This window comes from Alosa alosa, chromosome 16, assembly GCF_017589495.1.
Source record: "Alosa alosa isolate M-15738 ecotype Scorff River chromosome 16, AALO_Geno_1.1, whole genome shotgun sequence".
Lineage (NCBI taxonomy): Eukaryota > Metazoa > Chordata > Actinopteri > Clupeiformes > Clupeidae > Alosa > Alosa alosa.
This window is the reverse complement of record NC_063204.1, coordinates 27452406-27477677: the sequence shown is the minus strand read 5'-3', so window position 1 is coordinate 27477677 and position 25272 is coordinate 27452406. Positions and strand designations below refer to the sequence as shown.

The 25272-nt window shown below is 42.1% G+C and overlaps 1 protein-coding gene across 2 annotated transcripts; it reads left to right on the top strand.

Moving 5' to 3' along the window:
* On the top strand, nt 1-24083 carry cpa6 (carboxypeptidase A6). Of its 2 annotated transcripts, XM_048265952.1 has the most exons (11): nt 1-323; nt 6980-7055; nt 11947-12071; nt 13303-13417; nt 15577-15678; nt 16007-16111; nt 17412-17522; nt 17958-18048; nt 20008-20210; nt 21813-21897; nt 22432-24083. In XM_048265952.1, the coding sequence occupies exons 1-11, from the start codon at nt 208-210 to the stop codon at nt 22620-22622; spliced, it is 1320 nt and encodes a 439-aa protein (XP_048121909.1). In that variant the 5' UTR covers nt 1-207; the 3' UTR covers nt 22623-24083. The 2 variants fall into 2 exon arrangements, with proteins under 2 accessions (XP_048121909.1, XP_048121910.1); XM_048265953.1 differs by lacking the exons at nt 1-323; nt 6980-7055 and having other exon boundaries at nt 11947-12031.
* Nucleotides 24084-25272: the final 1189 nt, after the last annotated feature.

Below are 25272 nucleotides of genomic sequence, written 5' to 3'. Positions count from 1 at the left end.
TCGTACGGTTTTAGTTCGCACCTCTACCTCAGGACATCCCAATGCCACTAGAGCCTCGGAGAAACGCAACGGGACAGCGGACGCCAAGGATCCTCAAGGGTGTTTCATAAAGCGTAATCTGGTACCATATTTTATCCCTTAATGCCGATACAGAACTCATGCGAACTTTTCACAGCAGCGTGATCCCATTTTGTAATTTCATTGAGTATGGGAATGAGTTTGAGACGCTCGCTTCGCACCGCAGTTTTGCTGGGCTGTGTTATAATTTACAGCAATGTGGTATGTCCCGTGGATGCCTACCTTTACAACAATCGCTACGCTGGGTAAGTTTTTCTCTTCTCTCATTCATCCCATGCTTGAGCAGGCTATTTGAAAGCTACCGTCTTAAGGGAATGCATTCGTATCCGTGACCTAGTAAGCTGGTGTTCCCGTCGGTTTGTAAATATTTGCGCAGAGAAGAGAATATTTTTTCTGCTCCATATGTTGCGCTTCCTACGTCTTCTTGTGATATCAGGACACTTTCACTTGTATGCGAGTAATCTTTGGTAGATAAAAAATATATATATTTTGTGTCTCAGAATTTAAATGTTTAATCTGGATGAAAAAAAAAACAACAGAAAATACTTTTTGTAGCCTACAGGCCTATAATTTTGTGTCATTTGTACCACCTTGTTCCTTTCTAATCGTAAATCGTAACAGACATCAGCTGTGTGTGTCTTTAAAGAAAAATAAACATCACAAACTTCAACTGCACTAACAACCAAATGGGAGCTGCAAATCATGTTGCAGGACCACAGGCACACCCCCTCTCTCAGGCGTACAGTGCGGCATACAGTGTGTACTTTATTCATACTTCAGGCCACTTCACTGGCATTTACTGGCAGCTTTGGAGTAGCCACAGTGGGGTTTATACCATTATAGGTAGATCATTTGTTCATTAAGAGTGTAGTTACATTCACTAAGGTTTCTTTGTATTCACAGGGATGGTTAGACTGAATAAAGGAAGCCATAGTATGTTCTTGTAGTCTCTTGGAATTAAACATTCTGTCCTAGGACAGTTGAGGAATGCAGAGGGATCTGACAAAAGGATTTTTTTTTGTAATTTACTCAAGGTGTGCTTTTGGGTGCTTCTCACCTCGAACAAAGGTGTTTCATGTGGTTCTCCTTCAGGCTTGAAGCAGGCGTGAGAAAATGGAAAGCTGTGCCACCTCACACTTCAGGGATGGCTCGTGGCTCCCACATCTTCGTTTGTTGTGAGAGTAGCAGTAGCACCACTTAACAGACTACTCCCACAGAGCAACGTTGCAGGAAACTGTTTTCAAAAGAGAGAGAAAAATACATCTTTGTAGTTTCCTCTTTCCTTATGGCAATTATGGGATATTTGTTAGTCATTACACAAGTGGAGGGGGCATTTCTACTCTCTTGGTATGCTTGTATCTGTTTTGAGGCCAGTTCTTTCATATGTCACTCTGCAAGATAATATGCAACAGAAATTCCCCCCCAAAAAGATGTGTTTTTAGTCATCAGGGGACGAGTGAAATGTTTGTCAGTGGGAGAGCTGTGTGGTGTGCTTAAAGGACAGCACAGGGACACTGAGATGGGGAAGGGGAAAACATGGGAGACGGAGAGAGGGAGGGGGAGAAGGAGAAAGGGAAAGAGGGAGAATGACAGAAAGAAAGCAAGGGAGAATGAGTGTGTGTGTGTGTGTGTGTGTGTGTGCACGCACCATGAGCAGCACTCCAGATGTGTGAGGGTCCCTGTTATGACTAGGAAACTCAGCGGCCCACTGGGAGGCTGATGCTGCAGGAATGATGGAGTGATTTGCCTGATAATTGGGCTCCATTTATCTGTGACAAGCAAAACAGTGCCTCACTGGAGAAACAACTACCTATTAGTGGTGAATGCCAAAAGCCCCACTCATTTTAGACATATCTTTGACTCCACCTTCAAATAACACTTATGAATAGCTATACAGCTCTAGCTCATCATGGCAGAATGGGTTTGAGACCTCTCAGTAATGTGATAGAGACTCACCCCTCAGGCTATTACACTGTTGTGGTGGTACATTTGTCAGCTTTAACTGCTGTCTGTGAGTGTTTTCATTTGCCAGTAGACATATGCATACAGGAAGGTAAATTGCATGCAGTGAAAAATATGTTTCAGCCAGTTGTCTGGGTGCGAGTTGAGTTTTATGGTCCTGGTCAGCAGCCTGTAGCACATTCCTTCGGAAGAGTGGCGTGTCATGATTGCAGATCAAGGCACTCATCTTGAGTACATTTGCATTTATTCATTTGGCAGATGCTTTTATCCACAGCCACATGCAAAAATGAAGAATAACATGAATTATGTGGAAATATCGGACCTTGTAACGTTGAGAAGGTCCATTCATTTTAATACATCAATAATAAATACTACAACCAGAGGAAGAGTGTGCAGAAGTTTTAAGTAGTTGAAGGGTAGTGTCCAAGTGTAGGTACCCATGAAGGGGCCCTCACTAACAAACTGAGTTTGAGCGGCGGCAGTCGCCACAGTCTCTGTTCTCTCTCCCGTAGATCTGCTCCCCTTGTGTGGGCTCTGGTGGTTTTATGAGTGGGGACTTCTGCCTTCCTGCGGCTCCGTGTCAAGGCCTTCAGTTAGAGGAGAGGTGAGAGGAGAGAGGGGGGGACACGGGCCCCTAATGACAGATGAGTTTCCCTGTAATTCTCACTGAGGTGTTAACAGATGAGATGGACCAGGCCATCAAGCCAGGCCCATAAATAAAAGGCAATAACAGCAATCGTCGATTCGGAAGTCCCAAAATGTAGTAAAGCTTTAAACTTTGAACATAATCATCATAGCCCAGTTACTATAATAGGATGTTGAGCAATGAAGACAGTTGCCAAGGGAGACAGAGGGAGGAAAAAAGGACCCAAAAAAAACATCTTTATCACTTCACAATGATTGCAGCGCTTTGAAGTTTCTTATGAATTGGTACACAGCTGTTTTTATCACACAATTAAGAAGTGTGTCGTGTTTTGTTGCATGGTGTGTGAGGATAGCAAACTCATTCAAAAGTTGTCTAGCCAATTTATCCAAGTTCAAAGCCAATTCATTCACAGACGTTCCGACACATATTCCTTGTCCTCTCCTTACACCTTTCTGATACTCGCTGCTGGTGATTTCATTTCCTGGAACCTGTGTGTGTGTGTGTGTGTGTGTGTGTGTGTGTGTGTGTGTGTGTGTGTGCTCACACATGTGCGAAGTCGGAACACTTCTTCCATTCCGGGGTGTTGTAAAAAAAAGTGAGCGTCTTTGAAGAAGGTTGCACAATCAGCAGACCTCCTCATGCAGAGGAATCATCTGAATGCCACGTAATGCGCAGCCGAAGGCCTTGGTGGCGTCCCACACGCCTTTCATATAGATGCTGAATGCCAGCCTTTGTCTCTGCAGGGGGAATGAATAGGCAAGTGTGAGGCCGCCGGTGCAAGACTGTCCCTGGATACTCTCCAGGACGGTTATGGATGGTGACAGTAGACACGAGACACTGTGTGCCACTCACTAGACTAGAGACTGTGTGTGTGTGTGTGTGTGTGTGTGTGTATGCGTGCAAACACCCTACTTTAGTCAGTCTGTCATAGATGTCAATAATTGTTTACGTGTGTCTTCCTCACAAATAATGATGGAATGTGTGAGTTGGATACAATTTGTATAACAAACCAATATATCATCTCAAAGGTCTATGTCTCTGAGTTTAGTAGGTAACTATTTTTAGCAGTGAATCGGAGATGCTACATCTGGCACTATTACACTCTCCTAGGCATTTTAATCTTTTACTCTGCCCTTTAGAGATGACGCAGTGTGTAATTTTAATCAAACTTACACTGAAACACGCAAACCACGAAGCCTTAGGGGAGAACATCTGAAGGCTGAAATATAAATATGTGTTTGTTACACACAGAAGTGGCACTCACAGATGTATGTGTGACCTTAATGACAGGGAGAAGTATGTTTTTGTTAATAATGTTACAGGAGCTTATATGGTCTGGCAGACACACAACAGACTGTTGGTGTGCAAAAACAGAAACATAAATATCTCATCAACAGTATTTTTGAGGCTGTGGCTCTTTAAACTGAGTAGTCAGGCAATGCTTTGACATTTGCAGTCATCATGGAAAATATATTTTGGTCATGAATATTTTATGATTTTATAATATGGATGTCACAAAATTTAATGTAAACAAAGCAACATGTCTTTAGTGGATTGATGGCTGAATGTGGAAAGGATAGAGCTTCCGGCATGTTACACATCCCACATTCTCATACTTATTGTTTGGAAGGAGATGAAATTGATAGCTGCTTAGATATAAAGATCTGAAGAGACATCAATGTCTCTCTGATCTTGGCATCCATATCGATTCAGTCTACAGTCCTGTCTGCAACCCCGATTGAAATTAAGCATGCACTGCACATGCTTGAGAGGCGTGCTTGAAGAATGACAGGACAGGCCAAGTTTGCATATTGCATCCACATTGTATGTCAGACAGATATACTACACACAGCTGTGTATAACTTATATTTCTTGGCCTTTGAAAAGAGCAGATGCAATGCTCAGAAATATGATGATGGCATGGCTGAATTATTTCTAAACTTAACTGACTCAAAAATCTACATACTGTTTAGAACTTGACTTTTATCCATCTTGATACCGTGTAATGCATGTTACACTTGTGTACAGTTAACGAATTAACGGCTCAAACACAACATGACCGTAAACCTATTATTTGACTTTGTATATTTAATGTCATGATGGTCTGCTCAGTAGATGATCAATCATTCAGTCAGTCAGATTAGCATGATATTTAAGTGTCAAGATTACAGCATGAACAACATTATCAAAACGAAGGATATTTAACTTCAAACGGCTCTTTTTGTAATACTCAATCATATTTGTTTGTGAAGGTGGATATTGGAATGGAATGGAATTCTGTTTATTCAACATGCACGACTATGATCTTGGTTGTGGTAGTGGCTCAAAAATGATCATTTAAGTCAGCAACAATAACCCTGTCATGGCATAATTCTCGATAGATTCATGCCCAGTTCAAACCTGGGCTCAGAAGAGGGCAATACTCAATTTTATGTAATTATCTGTCATTTTCTTTTCAACACTGGTTGAATTGCATGAACAGGAGATTGTGGCAGGGCCTCTTTCTTTTCCTGTCTTCTCTTTTTGTCATCTAAGATGATGATTGTCAGTCAAGTGTCCCTCAAATCCCCTACTTATGCCTGGCTCAGCTTTCATCTTGCGGTTCACAATAAGAGTAGATTTCTTTGTCTGTCTGTCTGTCTGTCTGTCAGTAGATACAGTATCAATACAGCATGGAGGTGAATGCAATAGTACCACACCCAGATGGTTATAGCAGCTAGTGCCCACCTTGCCACACAACACCACATACATCACCGAGCTCACAATGAAGTCAGAAGAGGTGTGGTCCAGTATGCCAGCTCCAGTGTTCTCTCTGTTTGCCTCGGTGAGATATCAGGATGACACAGATGCCACTTGGGACACAAAAGCAGGTGGTGTCGTGTCAGCCTGGTGTGTTCACTATGGGATATGAGTCCCCAAGGGATATGTGTCACCCACACTCTTGAGGTGAGGGCGCTTTTAAAAGAGCGTCTAGTTTTATGGTTTGACTCAAAGCGAATTTGTCATCAGTCTCACAGGTGTGTGGAAAGATTACACTGAAATGAGGGTAAAAATGCATGAGGAAGTGTTTTGGAAGTGTATTAATTCTGAGAAGCATTCATTTTATTGGACAAATTAGTGTAGTTAGTGTGAGTGAACTAATGAGAGTAAAAATGTCAGTTATTCCTTTAAAAAATGTAACAGATTTGACTTTCTCATCTGAATATATTTAAATGCGTCCCCTCTGTTCTAGCTGTGAAATGCTCCCATGTCTGGTCTCTCAAGGTAGCAAAACACAAATGGACTGACTCATAGCAGTCTAACTCTGTGATTCAGTTTAAGGGCCCCTGTAAAATTCCACTTGCACCCAGACAACTGGATTATTTAACTTCCTATATGTCCACTGGCAAATGTTTTTGGCTCTAAATATTTGCATTTATTCACTAAAGAAATACTTCATAGACAAACTGACTATGGACTATGGAAGAAAGACTGATACTTAACCAGTATGAATCCTCTTTGGCAAAACCATGGCTTTGGTGTGCACCATGGCTAGTTGAAATTAGACCTACTTCTACTACAGGATTAGGATGTCGGTCATTACTGTAACAGTGCTTCTGTCCATTGCTGGCCTTCTCACCAGTGTCCCTGTCCTAACAAAAGATTTTCCCAACACCACAAGTCCTGTGTCCTCCCCGCAGGTGAAACATCTTATTTGGACAACAAATCTACAGAAGGGCACTAGCCTGGGACTTAAATCGCTGCAGTTTGTAGCCTCCACCCCATTCACTGACCTGTTTATGTGACCACGTCTTCTTACCATGAGTATAAAGTTATTTATACGTATGCGTCTAGTATGTCATCACAACAGTATGTATATGCCGGTACTTGTAGAAGCACTGAGAACATAGCCAAGATCTTCCTGTTGAAATGGTTAAAGCTCTTAGATGTTTGGAAAAGAATCTCTTGAAAAGAATCTCTGAGGAGAATAGCCCGAGTATCCATAGAGATATGTTCTGTTGCCAACGTTTACTTCTTGAACTCTACTGTTACACAGTATAAATAGATGTTTATGTTTAGAATTATTTTGTCCAAAGTCACTTACAATGAAATCCATAAACATTAAAAAAAGAACAATATTAGTAATAGGCTAAATAGAATTTAACAGAATAATAACAATAACCATGAACATGTAGGGTATATAAACCATGACTCTGTGCAGAGAATGAATGAATTAGATTCAAGTTTTATCTTAGGTGATATGTTAACACTAATGTTATGTTGTGAATTTCCAACTCTTGTTTTCTTTTGCAGTGACCAGGTCTTCAGAATCACACCAGACAGCCTCAAAGATGTTGAGCTACTGCAGAAACTCTTTCAGAACATGACCGTAAGTTCAATCCAATATCACAGACATTACGAATTGCCGTATTCTATTTCTATTTGAACAATGACATGGTTGTGTGTTTCAGCAGAATGCATGTTTCTTTGAAGAACATTGGCTATATATTTAATGCACACTTTGGGCCCTCCCTTTTTTCATCACAGAGGGATTCTTTTTCGGTCATCTACATATTTTAATATCTACAGAGCACCATATGGCTTAGTATTAAGTGTCTTTTTTGTAGCACTACCATGAATGAGATCTTGCTCAGAGCAGAGTTAAAGTTAAAGTGTAGGCCTACTGGTATTTAGTGGACGCTTTTATCCAAAGCAACATGGATTCATAATGGCGGGTTCAGGAATTTAACCTGGGACAACCAATTGCCAGGCAGCGATATAACTGTTGCTCCATCGTGCCCCGATTTCGAGTTCCCACATTAGAACCAAAACATTTCATGAGTATTATTAGTATTAAAATATATGAAGAGCTTGAGCAATATACTGGTGTAGTGGATTTTATATTTGTATGAATCCAATAGACGGGTTATGCATTATATCATCGTACTGATAGTATTGAATGAAATAGATTCATTTCTTCATTTCATCATTTTAATAATGCTTTAACAATCTTAATCAAGATGTCTGATCTTATTTTTTATTAACAATAGTAATATTGCAAGAACAACTGTGTTCACTTTAAATGAAACCTGTATTCAGAGGATGTGTATTAAGTTTTTCCTTATGAGGTTTTAGTACATTTTTCCACAGGGTCTTTAGAGTTGTATTAGCTCTCCTGTTCCCAGGAAACACCCAGCAAACAGTCCCCAACCAAAAGATTCTGGTGTTGACTAAATGTTGGCAGAAGGTCTGCATGGTGCATCTCAGAAGATTACAGTGACATATGAGGCTGCCTGTAGCTAACATTGTAAACATATTCTAAAATATTTGTTTAATTTGCCTGTCATAATACAACAGCTCCTTTGGGACTGTGTGGGACCCTGGGACCACAGATGCAAATTAGTAACTCTGGCTCAACGGCTGAGTTGTGCATAATATGGCCGTGTTACTAAACAAATAAACTAAACTACGACCTGGACCATGGGAGACGGGTTAGCCATAAGACTACATTCCAGTCTTGTGATCAGCATGTCCATACTAGACATCATGGACACATGCTCAAGTTGGCTGTATACAGCAAAGATTCTAGAATAGAGCTCCGCTCTACAATCTTTGGTATACAGGCTTCATTCAGTTTATCACACTGAAAGTTCTTAACCAACTTCCCAGTACATCACCAATAGAAATAAAAAGATGACGCTGTTATGAAGGACTACTGAAGCCTCAGCTTCCCCATGCTCCCCAACCACATCCCCTTCCATTGTGGTTGATATGGATAAGTAGACTCTGAGGAAGGAAAAGTTCTGGAAGCCATTCCCTCATTGCAAATGCGCTAATGACATTCTCTCTCTGACTGTGTTATGATTTCCCAACCATGCTGCTGTAATATGCCTTAGCCACTGGACTCTAACCACAGCCCTGTAGTATAAATGCATTGGTACAAAAACCAACAATGACAACAAAAATAAAAGAAAAGAGAATCACCACAGGTCTCTATCACATTCCTGTGTATACTATACGACTGTGTGAAGAACACCATGTTTCTTCTCCACACGTCTACCTGCTGAGGGCATAATGGCCGGCCACGGCTATACTTTCAGGGTCAGGTTGGGAAAGTGTGAGAAGTCAAAGCTAAAAGTCTCGTCTGTGGCCCTCGCCCCTCTGTCCCCCCGAGGGGGCACACTGGACTCTGTTTGGACAGCTGCCGCTCCCTGTGTTCATTTGCACAGGCGTGGTGTGCCCTCGCGGCCCCCATTACGCTCATCGCCCATCGGGTGACACGGACTGTTCCGGAATGCCAGCTATGTTTTCCCAGACAGTTACATCACCAATCGCGAAAAGACCACTGACATTTTATTGGCCTTCTTTTTTATGTCTGTCCACAACTCTCCAAAGTGATTGTAAGGAAAGAGCATGGAGCAGTTCTCATGTTTAGAAATGAGGGGTGGGGTGGGGGGGTCTTCTAAAAGCCTGATCACTCAGTGCCTTTGTAAATATCCTGTCACATGTGAGAAGAACATAAATATGACAGGTTTCAAGAATTTAAGAGTGTTTGTTAAAAAAAAGAGATAGAGTTTAGGTAGAGGGCACAGCTCACATTGTGATTTTGTCCCAATGTGAGCCTGACCACACAAGAAACCTCACTCCTTGTTAACTGAAATGGAAAAGGCAGGTGCACTGTTGAGCTAAACAACCAAGAGGTAACGACATCTGACTTGGTCTGACAGACCATCAGTTGTCCACATCCTTTGACTGACCCTACTCTATTCAAACAGGTATAAAACCCTAATGTAGTCATCAAGACCATTAGTGTTAAATTCGTATTCATAATGGGTTGAAGCGTAGCTTTCATTTTGTCCGTAATAAAAAAAAAAATTTGACATTCACCAACAAACAGCTAAAGTGTGTATTTGTTTAGTTTGATTACCCACACCAAGAGCAGAATCCAACACACACCCTTACACATCCCTCTGGACTGAGCATTTGGTCAGAGAACCACACACTTAACAGTGCAACTCATCATTGTAATGTTAGCTGAGACAAGGCCAACTCTATGGAGCACCCAGCTGTGAAGCTGAGTTCTACTGAGGGTCATATACAATCCATAGCTCCACGTGCACCAGCCCTCTGCAAGCCATTAAAGCAGTTCATTAAGAAGCATAGGGGCCGGTCAGCAGTATTGCTCCTACAGGCCAGAATGAAATCCAGCTGGACCTGAACTTGGGCTCATAAAGAGGACTCACTGATGCACACACATGCAAGGACGCACATACCAGAGTACACACACGCATACATTGATACATGTGATATGCAAAATCACCTAACACCTTCACATGCACGCATGCACATGCGCACACACACACACACACTGATAACTTCCATCTTTGAAAATGATCATATCCATTCCCCCAGATGTTTTCTCACCTCCTTCATGTCATAACCACACACTCTGCACACTGAAGTCAGCCTGGCTTGACTAAGAACAGCCTTCAATGAGAAACAAACACAACTGAAAAAGAGCTTCATGATACACTGTTTAATGTACATATGGAAAAGGCAGACAGATGTTTTACCCAGATAGAGAGAGAGAGAGAGAGAGAGAGAGAGAGACTTGGCAGTCAGACCCATGCCTGTGTCCTGTGGAACACTGCCACATTGGTGGCAGGCTTGTGTGATGTGGCTGGGGAAAGGAGTTTGCACAGTGTCGTACTCAGCACCATGTTGCCTAGTCTACATTACACACTGCTTTGATGTGCTCAGGACATAGTGTGCCATGTACACAGGCTTTCAGTGCACTGTCCTGTGAGTTATTATTGCTTGCCTGTGTCTAATCATCAAAATTACGGCATGTGTGTGTGTGTGCATGCGTGTGCGTGTGTGTGCATGTTTCACCAACAGTAAGGTCTTGGGTTTGATGCTCATTGCAGTATCTGTTACAGTATTAGTTAGTAACCGCTAATTTAAATATGACCACTACCAGTACAGTATATTCTTTCCACATTTCAGCTGGTCTAATGCTGAGAAAATAGGTTCAGTTCAAACACTTCCCATTCTTCATCAATGTGTCTTGGGAGCATGCTTGCATATGGTTACTAACTATGGGGCTATGTACTAGTATGTAGCAGAAACAGTGTGTGGTGCAAAATGAATGGAAGTGAAAACAATTCTGGACCCTGCAAGCAAGACTGGAAGTCAAGAGTCAGTAACATTTATCTGAATCACAACTAATTAGCTATAAAACAATAAGCAATGAGTAAATGGAGTTGAATGGCCTCTGTTGCATTTGTATTGCACTGTTTTCAGTTTTGAGTGTGCGGGAAATCAGTATCAAATGTAGTGTCATCAATAACTGCTGATACGAGCAGTGCCTCACTAACACCGCAGTTCAATCCTTTATTCTCTTGCCTGATGGCCTAGTTAATGTGACCAAAACCAACAACAGCACAATCTCTTGGCAGGCTCTGAAAGAGCAGGCTTGAGCTCCAGACTGGAGGTTAAACTCTGGGGCTTGTGTGATGTGGGAGCGCCAAAGGCCTTCGCTGTCTGCGCTGTGAATCTAGTGTGGGTTTTGTGGGTCGTTAGCGGCGCTAGTGCTAAGGCTGCCTGCTGCACCCCCACAGCCCCGCAGGTCCAAACAAGCAGGATTCCCACAGAGCCAGAGACCGACGGTTGCTTTAAGCTGTCGGAAAATATTGATCTTGCCCCCAGGTGTAGAGTCGGTCCAATCCCATGCCGACCCATTGAAGCCCGAAGCTAATTTGGAATAAGGTTCAAAGTCAAAAGCTCCTCTTTTTACATGGTTTTACATCCTAAGATGTCTTTGATACATGAATTAGAAGGTTTAATTTGAAAAAGATCTTGACAGACAGATTGCTTACTCTTTTAAAATAGATGTACTGATGGGATGGGTTCATGGGTTGAATGAACCTTTTTTTGTTCAAAGAGAAACATAACATTGATCTGATTTTCTATTTTATAAAAATGATGTACTGTTTAATACAATTTAATACATGTGGTTGAGAATGAACATTTGTGAGAAGTGGTTGCTGTTACATGATATAAAATGGTTAAGTGGAGACCAGGTTTAGGCTAGTAGTAACAACCCTTACGTTTTGATTTAGCATGTCCTCATGAAAATGTCACAGGCACTAAGCGGAGACCTATAAACGGCCTTTCAAACTGGAATGCCTTCTGGACGTGCTTTAGGTCAGGGTCTGAGAACTTTTCAGAGAACTGACTCTCTGTGTGTGTGTGTGTGTGTGTGTGTGTTGCTCTTGCAGGTAGACCTGTGGCAGCCCAATAGTGCCTCCCTGATGCAGGAGGGCAGTCCAGTGGACGTCCACGTGGGTCGAACGCTCACTCAAGGTCTGCACCTTCATCTCCAGCAGAAGCACATCCAGCATAAGTAAAGAGTCCTCCTGTATCCCATCATACACCTCTCCTGCAAGCCAATGGTCTTACTCCTTTATTACCCCACAGGAAATTTTGCTGCCAGTGTTGTTATCATTGTTGTTGTTGCTGTTGTTGGTTGTGGTGTGGGTGGTATTTTTTTGCTCTTGGTTCTTGATTTTCTTCTTCTGGTTATCCTCTTAATCTCTCCTCTAGTCATCTTCTTGTTCTTTATTTTCTTGTGCTGGATTGCGCTTCACATGTACAATATGATTTGCAGTAGGCCTAGTGTCAATGCTAGCTCCTCACCAGTTCTTACCTTCACACTGATACACACCACCATCAACCCCACCCCTATCCTATCGCCTCTTCCCTCCAAAACAGCTTTCATCTCCTTCTTTATCACACAGAGAGAGAGAGAGAGAGAGAGAGAGAGAGAGAGAGAGAGAGAGAGAGAGAGAGAGAGAGAGAGAGAGAGACCCTTGGGATATTTTGCCTGTCTCTCTTTTCCTCCCTCCCTTTCCCTCTCCTTTGATTTGGCTGCTAGACTACAGGTATCTAAACAAACCTGACCCGCTGATGGGTTTCAGCCTAGCCGCTAACTAAAGGCTTTGAAATACGAGCTGTGTGACGGCATACAAGAGGAAGTACAATCTGTGAATGTTGTGACTTGCTTATCCTTGGTGGTCTGCGGAATAGGTGACTTTGCTCTGATTTTGGAGGATGTTTTTTAATGAGAATAGCCCGTGGAATTCTCCTGAATGAGAACATACTTTCCCTCCCCTTCCTGCATTTTGTAATTTTATATTTCAAACATTCCTCACAGATAACACTAACATAGACCACATCAAATCCGAGTGAGAAATATGCCATGGGGATCATCAAACGTCTGTCCATCAAGCCATTACACTGAGATATGTGATATTGATTATCTCTGACAGAAACCATAACTCACCATCTCTTTATAGTTGCCTGAGAATAAAACATGACAAAGGCCTCCTCGAGGAATAGTGCTCATTTCAATGTTCTTCTTTTGAAGCTGGAACGGCCTTTTGAAAAGGCCGGAGTCCTGAAAAGAAGACCGATGATCCCCATGCACTCTCACCAATGCATCACCCAAACTCCCCCACATTAAAGCAACATCACTGGCTGGCTGCTTTTTAATGTGCTGTGATACACTGTGATAAACTGTCTGCTGTCGAGACCAAACATCTGCTTTCAACTCGACCCTCAAATGTGCTTTGCAGGGTGCTTATCCCCAACCTTCAAAAGGAAATCGAAAAGCAGACGGGATATCGGTCCGCAAGAAAGCGCCGCTCGGTGTTGCAGTACGATTACGAGGTCTATCACTCTCTAGAAGAGGTAGGTTGTCCCAAGCCCCATGGAGACACATGCACTCTCATACAGCCACATCCACTGCCGTTGTCTTTGAAGACTTCTTCAGAGAGCGGCGATCCACAATTTTACTCTCAAACGCCATCTAAATCTATTCCCACTTGCCATTAACCCATGTTGAGCACAAATGCTTAGTGTTCTTGACTCATTATGGTGATCTGACACATCAGGGATCTGGTTTATAATAACTGCCCTAAGTAGTTATTACATGATGCTCTTGAGATGAAGGTTAGAATTAGGTTTGGGGTTAGGATAATTGATTTGTATTAATATGCATTTATTTAAGAAGTAGGTGAGATGTAAAGGATTATTACCTGCTTAAATATATCATAATAAGAGCACTCCCAATATGAAGTAGTAGTAGTTGATTTCGGGGTACGCAGTTGATCTGGCCCAGATACAGCCCAGGTCTGTGCTTTGGATGTGCCCTGAGACAAGAGCTGCTCTGTCCTGGGGGATAAGCGCCACCTGTTGTGGCTCCTCTCTACCTCTGATGGTGTGTGTGAAGTGGCCTGTGACGGAGAGGGCTCTGATGGTGTGTGTGAAGTGGCCTGTGATGGAGAGGCAGCCGAGTAGTAGCCCTGAGCGGACCGGTCACACTCACATAGGATTGCGGCGTGTCCAATCATTTACGAGTCGCAGGGCAGCTTCAAAAAGCCATGCACCCCCCCTCCCTCTCTCTCTTTCTCATTCCTCTGCTCTGACCGTGATGGCCTAAACGTGCCTCCAGGCTGTCCCCCCGCTAGCCGCTCACCGCCCCCCGGGACAGGAGACATTTAGCGTTAAGCCTCTCTAAATCCTGCGGGTCCCGTTCTCAACCAAACAACAGGTTTCAGGTCTACTTTTTCGACTCTTTTTTAAAACTCGCTCGTCTGTGAAAATCAAGTTCTCTTTTGCACTGGAGCTGGGGTGCCAGAGTCTAATGCATGCAAGCTGGGACACTCAACCTCCCTGCCCAGTCCTGTCATTCTCAAAGTCATGATGGATGTGTCGATGAGTGGCCAAGGGCACGGATCAAAGTGTAAAGCATCGCTCTACCATCCTGCGCCTCATATAATGCACCTTACAGCTTTTATTCTCTTGGCCCAGACTTCACAGCAAGCATAGGATGGATTTGGAAAGTAAATCGAAACTTAATTTTGGACGTTTCAAATGATAAAAACAGATTCAAATCCATAATGGCTATAACACACATTCAGCGCTCTAAGCACACAGATGCAGCTAGTAGTCTGTCTCATGGAAACCAGGCATCTGTGTGTTTCTTTGGAGGGGCAATTTAGTAGCTGTGAAAGTACACATCTCAGCTCTTCTTTGTGGCTGTGTTCAACAGCGGCCCTCTGATCCAGTCCTCCAATCCAAATTCATTCCATTATATAACGATTGCTCATTATTTTTCTACAGAATGAATTGGTGACCACTGTCCCTACTACAATGGACTAATAGGGAAAGAGAGCCCCAAGAGTCTGCTTTGGTCATTCATTCAGTATAGGACTGCCATTTCTGGAAATCCAATTGTATGGGCCAGACCTCTAGGCCAGATATGGGACGTTCAAATAGCAAACAAAGGCAGACATTTGCTAACATTCTGATTTTTTTTTTGCTTGTTATAACACACACAAGTGGAAGATGTAGTTCTCAGCAAACAAACATGAGAGTTCAAAGGTACAGCACGCACATCCAAAACGATGAGTACTGGGTGCTGGACAGGAAAGCACATGCATGTAAAAGAACGTTGAGTCCGCACACCAGAATCTGCTCCTTAGCGTTTTTTAATGGTAGGCTATATCTCCACGTGTAACATTTCGGGCCTCTAGCCCTTCATCAGACATGACATGCTGATGGTGGTGATATAGCCTACCATTAAAAAAGGAGAAGATTCTGGTGTGCGGACTCAGCAAACAAACACCCTACTGAACACTGGCTGAACTAAGGCTTAACGTTTATGTCTTCCACATTTTTCCGTCTGTTTATTGAATTTGAACGCACCTCTGGCACTGTACAGTATGGTGTCATGATCTCATTGCCTCCTCCCTCTATCGCTGACTCAGATGTTGATATTAGTTTTGTGTTTGTTTGTTTGTTTGTTTGTTTATTTGATTGTTTGATTTTCTTCTTCCCTCCCCCAGATCCAGAGCTGGATGTTTGAGATGAACAGGACCCACTCACACCTGCTGGACATGTTTTCAGTGGGCAGATCCTATGAGGGTCGGCCGCTCTATGTGCTTCAGGTAGGAGGTGAGGGTAGATGCATGCTGGGATTTGTAGTTCATTAAGTAGAGCCAGTTCAGTGTGTCCAGATAGATCAGATGTTTGAGATGCAAGTTCAGAAACCACCCCACTCCACCCCCCAATCAAATACTTGTCCCTATATCAGAGTTCTAGAAAGAAGAAAATGTAACCCCCAAGACACTGTCAATCATAAGAAAAAAAATCAGCAATAGAATCTGGACATGGACCTTGTGCATGTCTGAAATAGGCCAATCTGATGAAAAGCAACCTTACAGATGGACTTTGCACTTGACCTCTGTTTCTGACCCGCATTCTGTGTCTCGTCAGTTGGGAAAGAGAGGGCGGCCGTACAGGAAGGCGGTGTGGATTGATTGTGGGGTCCACGCTCGGGAGTGGATCGGACCAGCGTTCTGCCAGTGGTTTGTCAGAGAGGTGAGTGTGTCCTCTCTGTGCCCCCAGTGTCAGCTTGACCCCTCCACCCCGTCCAGACAAGCACTGCTGCCCTCACAGTCAGCGTGACCCCTCTACCCCATACAGACAAGAACTACTGTCAGACCGAATGTGTGTATAAGTGTGCGTGTGTGCTTGTCTGTGTGTGTGTGTGTGTATGTGTGTTTGTGTGGTGCGCGTTAGTGTGTGTGTGTGTGTGTGTCTGTGTGTGTGTGTACGTGTGCTTGCTTGCAAGGGCAGTCACTATGGCTCTCCCCCTGAGGCAAGCCACCCGTGGAACCTGAAGTGGAAAGCAACACAAGACAAATATCACATGCGATTCCATCAGGCCCAATCCACCTGAAATGTCAAAACGTATTAAACTGCACACCCATAACATCTCGAGCTTGTCTGGGTAAGGCAGTGTAGCTTGCCTGCTGATGCGGGAGCTTCATGTTAGTGCTAGTGTACACAGTACCAGCAGTGCTGAAACGGTACAGGAAGGAAAACACGTCTCTTCGGTTTCAGTACCTCCAATGTACCACAGTGGGGCAGAGCGCAGACACTTTTCAGTGGAGAGATTAACCTTGACTTGATCCTGATTACATGTCTAGCCTCACCCCCGGCAGCCAGATCGCTCCCAACCAATCCCCTTCTCCTGCATTGCATAACTCAGGGCTTAATTCATCTTCTGCAGATATGAATGTGGAGTGTGTGTGACACTTGCTCTGAAGTAAGAGAGACACACACACACACACACACAAACTCACCCTTGCAGGTGTGGGGGAACTTCTAATGCCCTGGAGCGACTGGTAACAAGCTGCTAAGTGGGGACTCGTGGGGCTTCCGAGCGCTCTTGTTTATGATGAATGCGCTGGAGCATGGAGACTCACACAGAAAACCATATACTAGCAGCGGTCCATTTGTGCTGTGTCATCCTGAACCATTTAGTGCCTGAATGAACAGCCTGCCTTTGACAGATCATTGTGCTGAATCATGGAACGCTGAAAGTGGTTATGACCACCAACAATGAACAAAAGTATTTCTTAGAGATTGTCATTTGTTATAGTTCCTTAACAAATGGGTATCCTTGAAAGATAATTATACTAAGTTGTAGCATATTATACATGATCGTATACGTGCACATCAATAATGTATCTATAACAAATAATTTGGTATAGATTGTTTGGTTTGATATTCATCCGTTTGTAGCATCTTTGTATTTCACTGTGTGTTTCTGTTGTGTTTTCTTCAGTCTCCTTTGGTCAGTCCTGACTCCATGTACTATTACTATTTTTACCAGGCGCTGAACTCATATCAGCATGACTCCGGCATGAGACGTCTGATGAATCAGCTTGCCTTCTACATCATGCCCGTGCTCAATGTAGATGGTTACCACTACAGCTGGACAACCGTGAGTGACTACAGCTTGCTATGTTTCCTCAGTGTACTAAGAACAGTGGCTATAGCTCAAGCAAATCATGGCTGCATATACGATTCTTAAATGATCCTCTTATAGCATGTGGTGAATAAGGATGATAAAGTATAACAAAACCGTGAAATACTCCTTGGAGGCTACCTTGCACTTTGGCTCACATAGAGTATTGTATAGATGTCGTGTAGGTTATTGTCTGTAAGGCCTTGTCCAACTTTATCTAACAGTATGTGTATAATTCAAGGATTTAGATCTTGATTATGTTTGTCAGATGCCATGTTGTACAGTGAATGGGGATGGAGCTGATGGATCTGTTGAGAATGTAATGAGTGAAGTGTCTAGGCTCATGTATGATGTACATGTTATTGTATATAATCAAATGTAAGTGATTCTCTGACTTTATTTAATTTACAGGATCGATTCTGGAGGAAAACACGCTCCAAAAATCACAAGTATCATTGCCGTGGCGTGGATGCCAACCGGAACTGGAAAGTGAAGTGGTGTGGTAGGCTCAGTAGCTTCAGATTGTGACATTTGCCTCAGATTCTCCTCCTGCCTGTCCTATCTGTCTCATAACAAATGGTTTGTTTATCTGGGAGCACCCTTATCAATTCTGACTCATCATCTTGCACATTGTTTGGTGTGTGTGTGTCTGTGTGTGTGTGTGTGTGTGTGTGTGTGTGTGACAAGCATCACAGAGGAGTAAAACAAATGCATAAATAAAATGAAATATTCAGCGCCTTACATGAACTCAGGGCTGTTTCCCATCTCCATTTTGCCCTTTAAAAATCAAATCAGCTCACAAAGCTCTGTGTCTGTGACTCACAAGTTCCCGTTTCCTCTACCGTTGCTCTCAGATGCATCTACTGGTGCTCTTTGTGTGTGTGTGTGTATGTGTGGGTGTGGGTGTGGGTGTGTGCGTGTGCGCGTGCGCACAGTCCATACTGTAATTAGCGTAAGATGCAGATTAAACGTTTGTGCGATGATGATTCCTCCTTTTGATGTGATATTTGGTGGAGGGGTGAAGGTGGTGGTGGTGGTGGTGGTGCAGGGGGATGGGGGGGGACAAGGTCTTTGCTGCTCTGCTGTCTGCTAAGTCATCATGCAAAAAGGAAGCCAGCTTTGCTTGTGGTAATTGGTATCCAAAAACGAAGAGCAAATTAATATTTATGGGGGATATGGAAAGGAGGCGTATGACATTGCTTATATCCTTGGATTGTTTTCTAGTTTTGAAACTCTTATCCACACACCTTATTGTCATATTCATGGCTTCCCAACTCCCTCTTGGCTGTTCCCAAAGGATCATGGGAATCTTCAAGCAATTAATAAATTGTCCTTGTCACAGATTAAGGAATATAAGTCCAGGAATGTCTGCTATGCACCACTGCCAGGCACATTGTCTCAAGAATTCAATGCAAACATAATTGATGAAGTTTCCATATTCATCCTTGACATAATTTACATTGTCCTGTAGTTAGGTTAGGTTTTATATGCTCATAATTAGTATGGGATATTCTCTATCTCAATTGGACTTCATTTCCCTCTAGATTCTCAAGTATGAATATAACTGTTTCTAATTTCAGCCTTTTTAGTGTGGATAGAGCATAATGTTCATCACAAGCTAATATGCATTGTGCTGTTTATTACAACATTGCATCAGATCATCATACTGTTTTGTTTTTGAGACGTATATGAAGGCTACATACAGAAATCTGTCGGCCTGTAGTTTATGGCCAGTTTCACAAAGATGGACTTTGACTATGGCTTAAATATAGTAGATAGACTTTAGATAGACATTTAAATGAATTCTGAAATTGTGGTTGCCCAAGTAACCACATCCAACCACTCCGCTCAATTGACCTTAATCCTTTTTAAAAAAAAGATAAACAAGCATAAGCAACAAATGTCCCACTGACATTTAATGTGGAATCTCTGTGACTGCTGCATTCCATAACTGCCAGGTTGTAGAGTAGGGTGCTACGAATGAATATATACTTTGCTGTGCGTGATCTAGAACCTGAACTTGTGTTGACTCTTTAATCAAGAACCCATGTCAGAGAGGGTTGAAGGGGAGGGATATTTGCCCATGCACTCTCTGTGATCTAGAACACGAGCATATGTGAATACTTGGAATCTAGAACCTAGATTAATGCCTTCTCTGCAATCTAGCACAAGAACATCTGGACACATGTTGGCTACTTTCTAGATCTCAATACTGATACCTTGGGCCTAAATTTGAATGATGGACAAGGTGCAAAGTCTTATGTCTAACTAAAGCTAATTGAATAACTAGGCAAAATCAATTCTCTAAATATTGATGAGTCAGCTCAATACTCCCATATGCCACAAAATAGCAATAGTTCCTGCACGAGAACTTTGCTTGTTGAAAGACTTTGCACTTAACCACCGCCCTTTGTGTTCTTCATAACATAGAACCTGACCTCATGTGCTTGTCTCCCATCAGAGGAAGGAGCCTCCTCCCACCCCTGTGATGAGACGTACTGCGGGCCGAGCCCAGAGTCAGAGCCAGAGGTAAAGGCCGTGGCCAAGTTCCTGCGCAAGCACAGGAAGCAAGTCAAAGCCTACATCTCCATCCATGCCTACGCCCAGATGCTGCTTTACCCCTACTCCTACAAATACACCATGATCCCCAACTTCAACTGTGTGGTGCGTCCCCCGCTGTCTCGTGTGGCTGTGAATGTATTTGTTGTTGCAATTAGGAGATGCTTTCAGTCAACAGGTCAATACTTCTGCTCCCTTGCCCTGCTATGATCCTGGAGTTGCTGCAGGATAGTGTTTTTATTTAGTGCTGTTGCTAATGGAGCGAGAGGAGACTACAAGGCATCAGGCTTCACATATTGTCAGGGAGCACAAAGAGAGGGGGAAGCTTAATTAAAGCTTCAGTCTGTTATTCTAATCCAATAGAGTTTTGGTCATTTAGCAAACTGTTCTTCACAGTCCTCTGACTATTTTTCTGGTGTGTACACTCCAAACATCTCTGTTGTTTTCACACAGCCCTAGCTCTTGCAGGGCACAGACTAATATTGTCTCCAAGGGTCCATAGCAGTGTTTTCTACAGGGTTCAGAGCTCTTAGCTACTCTTCTTATAGAAGTTCAACATAACAGAAGAGGACAGAACAGTCTTTTTATCACTCCTCTCACCCAAAGACTTAACATATTCAGGGCTATTAATAGAACTTCCTTAAAGGAGAACTATGTTGGGTTTTTTTTTTACTTAACAGCTTCAGAGTCATTGGAATGGTAATATGACTTTTTCCGGGTTGATATGGTGGCCATCTCACTTCCCCCTAGTGTCTGTGAGTGGAAAAGCCAGCCTTGCAACTTTGGTCCGGTGAGCTGCCGGCCTCAGTCAGAAAGTCTTGCGGTCTCGCAATGTAACAAATTGCTTCACACCACTATACACATACACGCCAGGCACTGGCTAGAACAAGGTAGCAATGGAGTTTCTCAGACATTTGTCATGGCAGAGCCGGTGAAAAGAAGCAGAAAGCGAGCAAATTGTTGTTGGTGGAACAGAGAAAGAGGAAACGGCAGACTGACCGAGCAAAGAGTGTCGTAAAGTATAAACTCTGAAGTTGTAGGGGGAGCTCTGTAGAGAAAACTGAGAGCAAAAAGCGAGAAAACAGCGAAGAAATTGCCAAAACTGCATAGGGTCCCTTTATAGGTGCAGTCAGCAATTGCACAGGATGTCACACTTATTTATGTTTATATTTAAATTTATTAGCAAACGCTTTTGTCCAAAACAAAGTACATTATATGGGCTGCCTACAGAGACCATTTTTGTTTTACAGTGGACTCACAGAATGGGCAGCTAGTGGATTGTGAGATGTTTGCTGAATGTGAAAAATGTTATGGGCTTGAAATTGTGTACAATCGCTGACTGCACCTTTTAATCTTTAATCCATGAGTTGAGAGAATATAGTAGCATGGATTTAAATGGAATTGAGTCATGTTTGAGTGTCCTTCGAGTTCTGTTCCCCGAATTCATGTACAATTAGGGAGGGAGGGGGAGGAAGTAGCAAGCTAGCTCTCTGTTTTGTTTGAATGTCAACAGAAGTGACGTTACCCAGTATCGCTTAGAGCACCTTTAACTGTATTCAATCATTGAAAATAAGACAAGCACTAAACCAGACAAACTAAACTGTCATTATATATATCACTCTTGACAGAATGGATAACTTTAGAAACAATTTAAATGATAAATGGCACATCATGCTTATTATGTTCCTTTATGTTGTTTTTAATTAGGAATCTGCCGCTCATAACGCAGTAACGGCGTTGTATTCTGCCTATGGAGTTCGATACCGATACGGACCTGCCTCAACTACTTTGTGTAAGTCTCTGGCATGTGTGTAGAGGTTGGTGCGTTAAACACTTCTATCTGAGGTTTTTCACAGCTTTGGACTTTTCTCAACAAAAGTGGTGAGTCATTGCCACATTTCAATTTGTCACAACCAGAGAATAGAACCAGACCACTGAAAAGGAAGTCATGAACTTTGCTAGGAATTCGCATGCTGTTTTGTGTTGAGCTACAATTTATGCTCATTTATAGTTGAGTAGTAACCATCGAATAGTGTTGGAACACCAAAAACAAGGAAGTTATATAAAGCTTGGGATTATATAAGTCATGATTTATATATTTTTTCTACCACACTAAAACTGATGAGCATCCATGATGTTATACATACCACATCAGCATACTCAAGGCTTATTTTTAAACCAGCACCCATCTAGATAGATAGATAGATAGATAGATAGATAGATAGATAGATAGATAGATAGATAGATAGATAGATAGATATGTCAAACCATATAATAGTATATAATAGTAGCCAGATTTTGAGATATTTGATGTTTATCCACACAGATGTGAGTTCTGGGAGCTCCATGGACTGGGCCTACAAGAACGGGATCCAATATGCCTTTGCGTTCGAGCTGCGCGACACAGGCTACTTTGGCTTCCTCCTGCCCGAGGCACAGATCAACCCCACGTGCACTGAGACCATGAGGGCCGTGAAGGCCATCGCCTCGGGGCTACTGAAGAAGTGTGCTGTCTGAGGACCAGATTTACAGTGAATTACAGACTATGACCCTCTCAAAGGTGACAAAAGTAACTGATGTGTGTTTGTGTAGGAGGTGGTTTTTACACTTTTTAACTGTCTTGTACTGTCTAGGTTTTTCTTACACCACCCCCCCTCCCCTTACCTTCACACTGTAACCTGGGGGTAGCCCTCTTCACAGCCTGCCTCTTCTTCACACGCCTGGGCCCCTTTGCTCTCAGCCACCTAAGGATAGTCAAACTGTGAATGCGATTGGTATGGTGCTCAACTGGTGGTCATTGGCTGATAGATATTCAATGCAGTGTCAGCTAAAAGATGCCTAACCAGTACAAGATTGGCAGTACACCCATCCTGTGCTCATTACCATGGCAACGGGGGAGTGGTAGCCAAAGGGTCTTTTTAGTGTAATTACCCACAGGTCATCTTTAACAGCAACTTTCATGTACTGCCAATCTAGCGATCTCAACCTCAGGCTTTTTTTTTTCGGTGTCCACATAAAATGACTAGAGGAACTGTTCTACCTTACATAATCAGTTGGGTTGTTTATTTTCATTTATATGCAAATTCAGAGATTCAGAGAACCCTTTTTGTAGGCTACTTAAAGTAAAAGGTTAAAAGGGGTTTAACCTTTTTTGATAATCTATAATATGCCAAATAACGCTTGTTAGTATAGGGTGATCACAAGCACTTGAGGTCACAACTTACTGACAATGATGGTGTCAGCACATTGAGATTATTCTGGTTTACAGAGCACTTTTATCTCTTTGGATTGTCTTGAATTTTTTAAATGCTGCAAACAACAACATAAAGCTAAGCAATTTGTGGTGTGTAAATAATATACTTACCTATATTTTTGTAAAACACCAAGGAAATTTTTCAGGGACAGCTGAATGTTTCTCACATAGTCTAGAAACTACATTAGTATTGTACACAATTACATGCACATTCACTGTGTTTCTTTGACAATTGCCATATCACGCTAGAAATGCCATATTAGCGATCCTAATGATTAGGTCTTAGCCTTAAATACAATCACAGTATATGTTTGAGACCTGTACATTCGTGACAGAAAGTGGGTCTATTTATGCATCCCTTTTGCCAACACTACATGTATTGTTTTGAGTTTATTTGAGCTTGACAGATAACAGATGCTAGGAACAATCAGCAACTGTTGGAACTGCATGAAAAGAAGCCTGGGTGTACCAACTGACTGGGGTAAAAAGCAAGGATTCTAGAAAAGATTTATCTCACATGAAATGTATGCAGTCATTGTAAATGCCACATAAAGACTTTGTTGTAGACAATGTTTTGAAATCGAGAGACACCTGTTTTGTCTGTGAAACAGCAGTGTTTACTTCACTTGAGAAGGCTGCTCTCAGTGAGTACTCACTCATAACAAGAATGTGTCAACGTGTCTCCTCAAAACTATTTTGTAATAAATGTATTTTATTCTTTTATACATGTGGCGTTATGAGTTCAGTATTTAGTTAACATTCTTGTGTCTACAACTACACAGTGTCTTTTAACATTATTTTTTTCAACCTGGAGGTTGGTTGTCATCACAATTCATATGAACAATTGGGCCCTTGTGTTTAGAGACAGGGAGAATGCGTTATGAATATGTGATCAAGCACTTTTCTGTACACACTCACACTTCGTTTAATAATGAAATCTTATTTTTTTTAGACTTCTCGGTTGGTTTCAAAGAAATGAAAGATTGGCCTTGAATTTTGGTCCTTTGAATTTTAAAAGATCTGGTTTGAATAATTCAATTTTCACTGGCCCGCCTCACTTCTTATAGTCTGCATCTTCACACAGCTCAACACCTAATCAGTCCTCAGCCAGCTCTTGTTTCTTTCACTTTAATGCATATTTTTCTCCCTTCGCAACAAAGGTATTTTTTTTTTTCTCATTCAGACAACACTCTCACTGACCTGTTGCTTGATTATTGATGCAAAATTGATGTCATCTCCAACAGTGCATTTGACAATTTGCATGATTGCTAGATTATTCATGAAGGCACCGATGATGTGTTCAGAGATGATTAAATATATATGTTGTGTTTGAGCCTATTGATTGTAATTAATCTGCTCAATTAATAGAGCTCAAAATAAATAAAGGATCAGGAGTTCAATTTACACTGGACAGCAGTAAGTCACAGCATCGGTCAAATGGATAATTAAATATGAAAATAAACTGCAGAACACATTGAGCCACAAGTCACAGCACTGTTACTGTATCAAAGCACTAGCTTAATGAGTTTTTGTATCCGAATAGCATTTCTAAACAGGCATGATTGATCATTTCTAGAATAGTGTTTTTAGAGAAAAATCTTCTCTGTGTTCAATTCATTATTCATATAAATTTGAACAGTCTAAATGTAAACACCATCAGAAAAAAATAGTGGTGTTGTGCATAATTAGAAAAACGGTAAAGTGATAGTATATGCATGAACTAACTTGATTAAAAATTGCAAGGCGTAGCATTGCAGCAGTCAAGTCTGGTTGACTGGAATTAAATGATTGCCTGCATGCCTCCAACATTTTTGCCACCATTCATCCACTCTTCTACTTGCAAACAGAGAGTCCTATTATTATCTTCACTCATGTCTTGTAAAGGAGTAAAGAAAAAACACTTTACATAAAAAT

Coding starts and splice junctions, on each gene's coding strand:
- cpa6 (XM_048265952.1), top strand. CDS start 208: ATGGGAATGAGTTTGAGACGCTCGCTTCGCACCGCAGTTTTGCTGGGC. Junction 12,072..13,302: donor CAGAAGCACATCCAGCATAA/GTAAAGAGTCCT, acceptor TGTGCTTTGCAG/GGTGCTTATCCCCAACCTTC. Junction 15,679..16,006: donor GGCCGCTCTATGTGCTTCAG/GTAGGAGGTGAG, acceptor GTGTCTCGTCAG/TTGGGAAAGAGAGGGCGGCC.